Source organism: Halictus rubicundus, chromosome 11 (assembly GCF_050948215.1).
Source record: "Halictus rubicundus isolate RS-2024b chromosome 11, iyHalRubi1_principal, whole genome shotgun sequence".
Classification (NCBI taxonomy): Eukaryota; Metazoa; Arthropoda; class Insecta; order Hymenoptera; family Halictidae; genus Halictus; species Halictus rubicundus.
Window position 1 is genome coordinate 6,228,516 of NC_135159.1, and position 12,583 is coordinate 6,241,098.

General features: G+C 34.1%; 1 protein-coding gene across 37 annotated transcripts in view; it reads left to right on the forward strand.

Annotated features, from left to right (window-relative positions):
* The window catches only part of Slo (calcium-activated potassium channel slo), a 152,704-nt gene that overhangs the window by 127,239 nt on the left and 12,882 nt on the right, over nucleotides 1–12,583 (forward strand). For 32 of the 37 annotated variants that reach the window (XM_076796155.1, XM_076796119.1, XM_076796128.1 and 29 more), the window contains 4 exons: nucleotides 2,492–2,524; nucleotides 3,811–3,943; nucleotides 7,648–7,707; nucleotides 9,667–10,063. In XM_076796155.1, the coding sequence (XP_076652270.1) occupies nucleotides 2,492–2,524; nucleotides 3,811–3,943; nucleotides 7,648–7,707; nucleotides 9,667–10,063 (623 nt within the window). The remainder of the gene's footprint in view (nucleotides 1–2,491; nucleotides 2,525–3,810; nucleotides 3,944–7,647; nucleotides 7,708–9,666; nucleotides 10,064–12,583) is intronic. The other 5 variants (XM_076796149.1, XM_076796138.1, XM_076796139.1 and 2 more) reach the window with 2 other exon arrangements.

The following is a 12,583-nucleotide window of genomic DNA, read 5'->3' on the forward strand; positions in this document are numbered from 1 at the left end:
TCAAGGCCTTTAAATTGAAATATAATAATAAAAATAATTCACGAGCATTAGTAAAAGATGAATTATATGAAATATGAGAAAATTTATAGAAATTATAAGAAAAAACAGAAGGATATACAGAGAAAAAATATGCGTTAAGAAATCGTTCATTAGGCTCTTTTATAAGGAAATATTAAAATACATAAATGACCTTAAAACCTTTAAAAGTATAAGTTTGAAAAAATTTTTTATATTGTCAATGATAAGAGAAATATTTTAGAGGTGGTAGAGTCAGGTGATACACGCTGCATAAAGTTGTAGATTTCATTATTAATTATTAGTTATTTCATCTGAGACGAGTGGTTACGCTAACTCATCGAGTAGCCTTAGAAATTCTGGCTACTCGAGGAATTAATTGAATAAGCGATAATTGGTCCTTACGATTGGTAACACTGTTGCTGGGAAAGAAATTCTAATTAAAACGTCTAATTGTCTCCGTCACTAATTACGAGAACCGAAATTTATTGTGGTGTTCGTCTGCGTAAGTAGTGTAGCGAGAACGAGTCAAGATCAGTGTTTCTCACTCCACGACTTCAAAAAGGATTTTACAAAACAAAATAATTGCAAAATAGATTATGAGAATTATAAAATTACATCGTTTCGCTTAAATTCAATTTCAACGTTTTTATTTTCTAACCCTCAGAAGATAGACACTTTCCGAAACATTGTAATTCATACTTTCAAAATGAAGTTTATAAAATTGGTGAAACTTGAATTCTTCCTGGATTAAAAGTGACTCCTTGTCAGGCATCGTCATTTGGGGGTCAATATCGAATTAATGGTTTGAGGAATGCTGTTTCGATGCAAACGTTTCCAGTGATTCAGTATTTTCTATTTTCTGTGTCCTGAAGTATATACATATACATATATTCTACACAGAGTGAGGCAAAACTATGTCCACCTTGAATATTTCCATTATTTGTAATAATATGACAAAATATTATGTAGAAAGCTTGCACGGTATAGAGGTGGACATATTGTCATGCAAATATTTTTTGTGTGGATTGAAGCATAGAGGAGATTTAAAGGTCATGTTTACTTTTTTTAAATGAAGTGCTGGTTTTTTTATCGGAAAGTGCTAGTCGGTGTTATAAAAGATATTTTCATTTGCTCACAAAAATACAGGACTCCATAAAAAAAGATGACCATGAAATCTTCTCTATGCCAGCACACACGTAAAAAATGCATTAGAATATGGCCTCCCCTATGTCGTGCAAGTTTTATACAAAATATTTTTTTATATTATTACAAATAATGCGAATATTCAAGATGGACACAGTTATTGTTTCACCCTGTACAATCATTATATGAATATGTATGTATAATGTACATACATTTGATTTAGGATGTTTAGAGTACGATTTTTCAGTAAATATATATATATATATATATATACATATACATTTTTTTTCTCGATGTGTGTCACTTGTACGTGTTCTATAAGTATACATTATACATATAATATACATTGATCGGTTATAATTACATAATCGTACGTACTTTGTGTCATTTTATATATTATCGATTGCAAAAGGATAATATATACTATAGTTTGTAGAGAGCACGGTAGCATTCGACACATTTATTATTACAATTTCTTTCCATGGTAACACTAGACAGGGCACATTTCCATATATTCTATTTTCATTCGCATTTATCGTGTTTTTTTCACTTTTTTTATTGATCGATTATTTATATTTACGTATAGGTGGTGTTTCATCTGATTATCATGACAGGTGCCTAACCGCTTGATAACTGTCCGCTGCGGACGCTTAGCGCGCGTCAAAGATGGCCGACGTGGTTACGTTCTCGCGAACTATGCCGGGCTCCAATTATGCATTTATTACTAATAAACTCGATTTTTCGAAACCTAAATTTCCGCCAAAGAATGTTAGTTATCATTCTGTGTCTTGCACTTATTATATTATGCTAATTCAATTTTAATAACAATACATAGTGCTTTGAGTATTCATAAAATTAAAGTTATTATAAATTGTAATTGCAAATTTAAATATTTTTATTACTATTCTTTAATTATTACATCAAATTTGGTATAGTTGGAGATATTAACACATTATTATACTGGATAAGTTTCTAATAATTGTAGAAAATGAAATCGATTAAACAAAATTGCAGAAACATTTTCTATGTTAGAATAGAAATAAACATTTTTATGAAGCTTGGATGTATTTTTGGAGAACGCATAATTCGACGACTACGCTGGCAACGTTAGCCATCCGAAAACATTATGGCGGCACGTGCAAGGGATAAAGTATGCGTGCCTGTAAGCATGGGGCTGTAGGCTCTTGCTGATAACAAGTATAATACGCTATAAAGGGGGGAGTTAGGTCACGATCAGTGTGACACTCTGTCTTAACCATTGTTGCTTTGTCTATTAGCGGCACCGGGCCACATGCCCAGATACCGATTAATACTGGTCTATTAATTGTAGGTGAGGTCAGTCGTGATCGAGACGACCCTAACGGTGAGTTTCGAACGAACCTAATTTCACCTATCCTACATCACACTCTCTCATCATTGTTGCACTATAAAACGGACATGGTGACTCGTCTGAGTGACTAAACAATGATTTTTTAAAAATCTGAACCATCGTGATGCTAATTTATAATTAATTCCAAAAGTATTGTCCATAGAGGACAGTTAAAGGTTTGTTTTTCTTTTTTTTTTTTGTTAATGGAAACATATATTTTTTAGTGCACTATACAACTTTTTAATTGTATATGAAAAAGTATCGAACCGCACATGACTGAAAAACCATTATCTCAGCAAATATTTTAGTATCGCTTTTACACCATTTACAAATAAAAATATCTCCTGAATTAATGGTTTCTAGTCATAAATTATTTAATACTTTTTTGTAAAGAATTGCACGTTGCATCAATTCATGCATTCAGAAGTATATGTTACCTTTGGAGAAGCAAACTTGACCTTCAAGCGTCCTCTATGAAACCAATTATAAAAAAGCTACCAAGGTCAATTTATACATCCCTCGAAACCGTTTGACTATTGTTTGAAATATTTTTCTATACCATCGACAGTTTCGGAAATATTCCAGCACCCCATCATAAGTGACTTACTCTGCATATATACCTATGTTTACAAGCACGGAACTGATTATGTCGTCTTGAATATGTCGCTTGCATTCAACAGTAGAAAAAAATGTCATTGGAAAAGATTGTTTGACCCTGAAAGACAAATATTCAGGTAAACAAGAAATATTTCTTGAGGTCATATTTTTCAAGATTTCTAAATCAATGAATCCATCGATCTACAGGGTGATTCAGCTAAGTGTGCCACCTAAATTGTAAATTATTTCGTATATTGAAAAATGGCTGAAACGAAAGTTGTATGGTCTTAAGAGTAGCAGACCTTATGGCAACCATAAGATTAAAATGTATACTTTACCATGAAAAAATTCAAGGTGACTGTTATGTCTCGATAAAAAAAGCAAAATAAAAAAACTAATTATTACATTGTATGCTACTCTTAAGACCAACTTTCCTTTCAACCATTTTTTCATGTAGCAAATAGTTTACATGTAATTTAGGTGTCAGACATATGTGAATGCACTCTACAATTGAAATCTCAAAAAGTATGGCATTCTGAAAATTTCTTCGAACCAAACCGTATTTTCCTTTGACATTTTTTTTTTTTGTATCGTTAGAAGTAATAAGAGAGATATTCAAGGTCATGAAGTTATCAAGTTTATTTTATAATTGTATATTGATGTAATTCATTGTTGTTTTGCAGCCATGAGGAACCATCGGAATTCCGTCGGGATGACCATGATGAACTCGACGAAGCAGGTAAACAAGGTGAAACCAAACGTGAACCGAGCGCCGAACGATACCTTGACAAGTCCGAATCAACCGTACAATCAAAGGTACCTAATTAGTGTTAAATACTCCATTCGATGTACCGCGAATTTCAAGTGTGCGTATTTCACGAGAGAAAGAGAGCGAGAGAGAGAGAGAGAGAGAGAGAGAGAGAGAGAGAGAGAGAGAGAGAGACAATTATTTATGCAGAAATAATGTTGTACAAAAGTTGGTGCAGCTGAGGCCTATTTTGCGTGTAGATCTCACCGCATCAGTTACTTAACACTTACCTGGCCTGCAGTCAATCACAAAAATCTACATACTTGTCAAATATTGAATATTTTTAATTTTTAGTAACAAGTAGTGATATTAGTGGAAAATGTTTCTGACACGAGTCAAACGATTCCGATGGAAGCATAATTTCACGTGACTGGTGATTCCAAGGTCAAGACTATTTTTTAAAATGAAACCTTTCATTTTTTATCACATTTATCGATTGAACTCGTAATTTCATATGAATAAGGTACTAAGGCACTCGTGGCTAAAAATTGTTAGTTCAAAAGACATTTTTTATTTGAAAATGGCCCAACCCGCCACATTAACATTAAAACATTTTCTGAACTAATGGTTCTCAGCTATAGTAAGCGGTTTCGTACTTTTTTTTTTAGAAAATTACAAGCTACATCGACAAGTGTATTCAAAAATATACGATCTGATAAAAAAAAAAAGAAACAGAGTTGATGAACAATGCGTATGTAAAATTCAAGAACAATACGTTTGTAGAATTTTGTGGTTAACTGTACATATACATACGTACGTATATGTTCACGCGTTATTGATGAAACCAATAATTGTCCATCGCTTTCGTCGAACATCCAGTGAATAATTCACTAATTATGGCTTTCAGGTCTTTGATCGGAAAATTCTTTGAGCTTTAAGAATTTTTTGTGCATTAATCACAAAAACTATGAACAGGTCTTTTGCAGTGATATTTATTTTTGTAATATTATAGACAATATGAAAATAACGATCATAAGGCCTGACAATCGCCATATCGCATTACATGGTTAAGTGTTTAAGTATAATACATCTTATAATTTAAAACCACTAATCGTGCGATCAAATGTTAATGGAAAGTTATATTTGGAAATGTAACAATACACGAATTCAACTTTTTGGGTCGGTAAAACAGTAGAGCTCCACTTATCTGAATTCTTATATTCTAAACTGATTTTCTTTTAAGTATGGCGTAGGACCATATAAAAACATTCTAAAATTCGAAGCATAATTCTCCTTTATAATTATCTATTAAAAAAATTGGAAAGGAAACTTGAGGTTTTCATTACTTTCATTTCAACTTTATCACGATTTTTCTTACTAGCAACTTTATTCAAAATGATCTATAGTATAGTATATGGAAAATCCGAGAACGAAAAGGGAGTGTTAAGCTATGATTATGCTAGTTTAGCTTTTATTTGTAAAATACTGACCTTCAATTTTCACCTAGGAATTTTTATCTCGCAAACAATCTGTTCTATTCTCAGTTGATCTCTTTTTATCTTAATTGGGAGGGTTCGGCCCATTGTAGAAATTATTTTTTTAATTTCATAATTACAAATAAAAAGCGATTTTTCAACTAACCATGCGTTTAATTATCATGATTATTTTAATATTAATTACAAAATTCATTTTTTAATATAAAAATCTATTCATAGACCAAACCTTCTTGATTTGAATTAAAAAAATATCAATTGAATCGGATATATAGTTTGTGAGATAAAAATTTGTAAGTGCGATCTTGCCCATCATCTGCAATCTATATTTTACAAACAAATTGAAAATCAGCAAAACGATGACTTAAACTCACCCTAATTATCCGTATACTATAACACATAAGCGCTCTTAATTTGGTTAATCGAAGTTCTACTGTAAAGATAGTTGCACACGTCTTGAAACGTTCTTCGACTTCCTGTCACTCTTCTCTGTCTTCGATCTGATTATGATATTTGTCTGCAATAGCTGCACGATTAGAACTATCCAAGCTCTCGATTACACAATGATATTACTCCGTAAGTTGCACAAAAAAAAAAAATCAATCGGTTATTCAAACTGCAAGTGCACATATCCTTCTCTAATCTCTTACAGAAATAATCTACGCGAAATTTCTGCATCGTATACTTTGAATAACCTCATAGATATATCTCCACAGCATTCACGTCTACAGATCTCTGCTACGGAATATACAAACTTTAAACAAGGAACCTCTGAACGAACAAGTTTGTACATTATCGAATGCACTGAAGTTTATTTCATAGATCCTCTTCTGACGATCTGTTTTAAGTAGCATGTTACTTTAATTCTACATACAGTGGCGGACAAAAGTTAGGAGATAGGCTGTGTCCTTTATAACGAGCCTAGGTGAATTATTAGGTAAGTTATTCCAAAATGATTCCAAAAAAATAAGAAGTTCATTTGGGTATTTTAAAAGTTGAGAGTTCAGCCTTTGAAATGAGTTAAGATGGATTGTTGTTTGATGTTTGTGTCAAGAAGCTAAAATAAGTTAATCCTTAAATCTAAAATTTTCAAGAAGAACCATCCTTATTTCTTAGCTCAGTTACTACATATTCAGTAAACAAAATGCCGGTAAATTGGCCCAACATTTGCGCAACTAAGCGCAATATTGGAAGCAGAGCCTGCTAGCAGCAGATTTTTATCAGATGCCACCATCTAGCGACGGTTTTAGTGACTCGCTAGTCAGTCTGCAATTTCTACACATTCAATTTCTACGATAGAGGGCACGCATATAGGATTATACATTTAAATGAGCTCCAGGTTTATAGAGGACTAAAAGCGACTATTTTAAATGTAATACATTAATTATAATTTACATACATTTCTATTTTTTCTATAAAGTAATGAAAAATAGTCGCTTGTAATGCTCTTTAAACATTTAAATGTATAATTGTATATGCGCGCCCTCTATCGTTGTAACTGAAATGGCAGGAGTTGCAGTTACTAAAATCGTCGTAAGATGGTGTAACCGACTCGATCGGTAAGCTAAAAGTTGCTGCCTACGTCCCTTAACAGAACCTGCTGATTTTCTGCCATTGCCTATTTTGGTTATTTGAATATATCCTCAAATAAAGAGAGAGATAAGTAAAAATAACCTCAAAGATATTTACAAGAGTGTTCTCCCCTTTAAAATGAGTTTATTTTGACAAAGTTGCAACAGGTTAAATCTAGGTCTAGAATGTCTTCCACCTATCCAAACTAGGCAGGACAATAAAAAAGAAAATTGTATTGAACTCACAAAGATCTATTAGAGGGTACTTTTGTCCGCCACAGTACACAAACCATCTAACTCAACGGTTTTCGTTCGAGAACTTCCATGCGATCCAGAATCATTACCATGACAATCGGACTTGATTTCTTCATAGTTAGTTCATCATTAGAATAGTCATTATCGTTCACATTTTATCGAAACCGGCCATTTTAATTATCCCACCGAGTTCCGACTCCGTGTCTCAACCGGAAGTGTAGTTACAGGCAAAAGTCATCTGTAATCGTGAATCGTCGAGAAAGTCGGTTTTCGATCTTCTAATTGCGACGTGGTTAAACAAAATTTGGGACGAATTCCTAGACTACGTTCGATGCTCTTATTGTTCTAATTGTTACGTGCGTTCAACGTAGACCGAAATTTTGACGTGAATCAATGAAGCACAAGGTTCCGTGCGAATATAAATCCAACGTTGCAAAATCCTTCTGATTCCAGATCGCAAGAGGAGTCCGCATACCCTGGCTACCATCTCGCCTACGAAGTCAAAAAACTCATGTATGCTTCTTTCGTTAACATTGTCTTACGTTGTGCGGGTGTTCATTCTCGAATATATCGGATTTTCGAAGCTGCTGCACGCTTGCTATGAAATTGCATGCGAATACGAGCTATTTTGTTTTTTTATACAAACCCGCCATTATTTTCCAATAACCGTTTCACCTTGAAACTAACCTCCAGGTGTGCTGATCATCGATCCACAGATTTCTGGCCTATTTATCGAATGTTTTGCTGATTAAGGTCACTTATCAGTTTAATATTTGTGAGATGATTTTCTGGTTGTCTACTGAGTTTTAAAGTAGCATGTGGTGAAAGGTATTCGTTATGGTTGAGAACGCAGTGGATTAATCATTGGGACACCTAATTGTATTCACAGCTTTGCACGTATTGTTATCTTTCTTTGCATGGAGAGCTCTGAAAGTAAGAATGTGAAATATCTGCCGAAATATGTTAATAAAAATGTTAGTACTCGACTACCATCGAGTAATCAGACTACTATGGAAAATCTGACAAAGTGGAGGATTGTTTTTGCAAGTTTTATTGATACAATGTTTATCGTGTAATACATCTTGTAATATAAGGTGATAATTATAATTTATCTTATAATATTATCATTTATTGTTCCCATGTGAAGAGAATTATGGTTTTAATAAATAAAAAAGTAATCTTTCTGGAATACACTGTGGGAATCCCCTTTTGAGGGTTTGTTATAGTGTTGAGTGCTATAGTCGTTATTTGGTAGAGTTTTGTTTATTGTTTTTCTAAATCTGGTATAACAGGTAAATATATTTCTCCTGTGTTGAATATAAACAATATATGTTACTGGAAATATTTACTGATAAAATGGTTCAACACAGACTTATAAATACTATATAAATACTATACGTGGTTGAAATAATATTGTGGTTAATACTAGAATTGAAATACGTTAATAAATATTTCCAGTAGTATAGTAGAGACTACATACATATTAGGTATACTAGTGTAGGGATATACATACCTATACAAGGTTAATGTGAAGGTCGCGTCAAAGCAACGAATACTGCCTCAAATATATTTTTGCAAAATGTTATCTATATTTTTTAAAAAAATTTGTACCCTCAACTTTGTTATTCTACTTATTCTCGTTTCCATATTGTTATTCGTCATATTTTCGTTTTCACCTGGTTACTGTCTGTTTAAAGACGTAACCGTCACGTGACCTTGAGATCATTTATATTCTACGACTAGTAAACGAAAACGTAGCGTAAAGAAGCTGGGTGTTAGTGGATAGCTTATTGTTAGTTTGGGGCATATTGAATGCAAGATATAACTACCCAAAACTTGTTATCCTATAGAAACATACCTTTAGATAGCATAAAAAAATATATCGCACTGTTTATGCAAAAATATATACTCAAATATGTTCCCTCCAAAATACAGTCTGTATGTAATCAAATAATTATAATTCTTAAACTAATGACAATAACAATCTAGAAAAATCGCGCACGTAATATACATATAACACTACAGTTGTGATTTTTTGAAAATTTGTATACTCAATCCTGTTATAACACGGTGCAAAAATTGCAACAATCTTCATATAACCTCGTATGCTTATAACGCGGATTCCATATACAGTTTTCTACCGATATAAGGCGACGGTATTTGTCCGAACTACGGTGAAAGCCGGTCCCTAGCGTTCGTCTTATATCGGAACAAAACTGTAGCATGGTTTAAGAGACTTGGACAACCCTCCTTTCTATTTATATGACTTCTATGTTTCGCTTAACACGGAACGAATTAACCGTGTTATAGGAGAATCGAGCGTACGATGGTTAGCTTAGAAACTATAGCAGTCACAGTGTTGACCAACTCAGACATTCAATATGCGTCCGCCTAACATCATCGATGCTAAATGTTGCAATACAATGGAAAACGGGTCGATTAAAATTGGTGAGACTGTGAAACTGATTTTAGGCCAACGAGCAGAGCATCAGGGGGCACGAACGTGAACAACAACGGCGGCCTGCAGGTCGGAATTGCTGACGACCAGGCGAAGGACTTCGACTTCGAGAAAACCGAAATGAAATACGACTCGACGGGCATGTTCCACTGGAGCCCGTCCCGCAACCTCGAAGACTGTATACTGGATCGGAACCAGGCAGCCATGACGGTCCTCAACGGGCACGTCGTCGTCTGCCTATTCGCCGATCCCGACTCGCCCCTCATCGGACTGAGAAACCTTGTCATGCCATTACGAGCTTCCAATTTCCATTACCACGAGCTTAAACACGTAGTGATAGTTGGGTCTGTGGACTACATCCGCCGCGAGTGGAAAATGTTGCAGAATCTACCAAAGATATCAGTGCTAAACGTAAACAACGTTTTTACCTTCAGTCGCCCAAGCGCCTTCACTGCCGCTAAAAGTCTTTGAAACTGAAATCTTTCCTTTCACGCTGCTCAAAATTCTCTCTCTATTTCTTTATCACTCTCTCTCTATCTTTCTCTATCTCTCCATTGTCCATTTTCTTTTTCCGTTCGGTGAAAGTTGACCAGGGTTGGACAGCATCGCTGGACTGCATCGTAGATTTCGAAAAATTAGCTGAGATTGTTTTCTTCGATGACCTTCATATTATGCGTTGACAAGGTCAACGATCGAAGTGAAGTTATTTACTAATTGCGATTATTCGAAGGGGCACGTGTACAATTGAAGGGAATCTTTTCTCGAGATCATTCTTTAACGAAGTTTCAAGGACATCGGTATCCTTTTTGACAGTGGAGTTTCGTGTATATTTTTTTAGATATTCTTACGCAACCACCATCCAACCACCTAAACAACTATGAGATACTTGTGCCTGGAAATGTTTTCGAACCTAAGTGTCCCAGGACTAAATGATAAAATGGCATGGTTGTTGAGATAGTTGGATTAGTTTTTATAATTTCTTTATGCTATATTTAGAATTTGTTTTTATGCTATATTTAGGTGGTTCATATGACCTTGACTACATATTTCAAAATAGTAAATAGTTTTAACTATACGTACCATCCTGAAGCTCAAATCAGTTCTCAAAATTGTAGTAAAATTCCTTGTAGTAAAAATTTTTGTAAAAACATATTTTTAAATTTCAAGACACACTTTTCCGATTCGGAACCATTTTTTGTCAGTTCAGTGTGTCTATATGTTATCCAGGTACTATGGTGCTATATTTATATTTTATTGGTTTTTTAATAACTGTAACAAGGTCTGCAGTCTAGTGATCATTTCCATCTTGTCTCTGTCACTTCTTGAGATACGGGAGAACTTTGCTTATAATATTGTAAGGTATCGAGGACACTGTTAGTGTCAGTAATACCATACAGATGGCTTACAAGGAGTCCTACTCTAGATCTTGAAATTCCTCCGTAATTATGATGCTTTTGAGATGCTAGCCTAGCTGAACCCAGTTTTTTCAGTCAGATAGCAAAGATTGCTCGATCCTTATTCAAATCTGGTGTTCTCGGAGTGTAGAAACTAGAACCCTAATCCTTTTGTATATTAATCAGATCACTGTCAGAAGATTGAGAGACTATTCCCTACTTTTTCTACACTGAGTAAGGTTTATAAAAAATCAAGCAGAATTAAACAAAGCTTTCTTCTTCTCGGATAAAAGAGGTGTTCTTGGCTTCTTCACCAAGCAGATGCTTCTCTTTCCTCTCTTTTTTAGATGATTAGGTTGCATATTTTTGTGCAAATTCTTATTTTTATAGGAGATTTTGTAAAATATCTGAGGTATGCCCCCTAGGGGAGGGGATAGGCAAACTGACTAAGATCGTGTAGCTCCGCTCGGCTTAGATCAAGACTTTACTGTACTTCTTTTTGGTAAAAATCATTATCTCCTCGATCCTGAACGAATAAGCTTGTAATTCGCACTTATGGTTCTTGGATACCCTATAATTTTTATAAACACAGTTCTCTTACATTTCTGAAAGTACAGAGATGATCGATAAGTTATTGTCCCACCCTGTATGTCTGCTTTCATTGAAACAGATCATAGTATCATCAAAGGATAGCAATTCTTAAGATGAAGCCCGCCCTAGTTCATTCTAAGAACTGCTATTCGATGACTAATAAATTGAAAATGTAACATTCTCAATGCAGAAATCGAAAGTGTCTTCCTTGCATAATGTTTTTTGAGAAGTCACGCAAGTATTACACAGAATATTTTCCTGAAATATTGGAAACCAAGATTTGAAATAATTTGAATCGTTTGGCGTAATGTCTAAACGGTAGGAGTAACATTCATTCCCCTCTCGTGTAAAATTTAGTAACAAATGTATATTATAATAATGCTTCTGTGTTCTAAGATTACACCAAGGTCCGCCCAATATTCCATAAATTGTGAAATTTAATCAAAATCATGAATCATGACCGAGCAAAATTATTCAATAATTTATCATGTAGACATGCGAATGAAATGGAACTTGAAATAATCTTAAGTATATCAGAAGTGCATAATGGTTCAAATTTAAACTGTTTTCCTAATCTCTTAGTATCTCACAAATCCAGTAGATCAGGAATTAATTCCAGTTGTACTTCTCCCTAGACAGCCTGTGTATACAGTCTAGAAAATTCTACCCTCTTCTCCTTCACATAGGGTGTCATCAAACTGGCGATGTAATAAAACATTGATTGAAAATATGGAACGCATGTTTAAATGTCATTATTCGCAATCAACTTAATGGAAATTTAAGTTAATTTTTTATAATTTTATAAAGGATTACATTCAAAGACACCAACTTTGTGAGTTGTTAAAAATCGCATTTTTCCTTTCACATAATTCTTAATTATTTACCGCAATAATATCCCCAAATTTTTTGGCTATATTTTCAGCAAGTAGGGTGCAGAAAATATGGC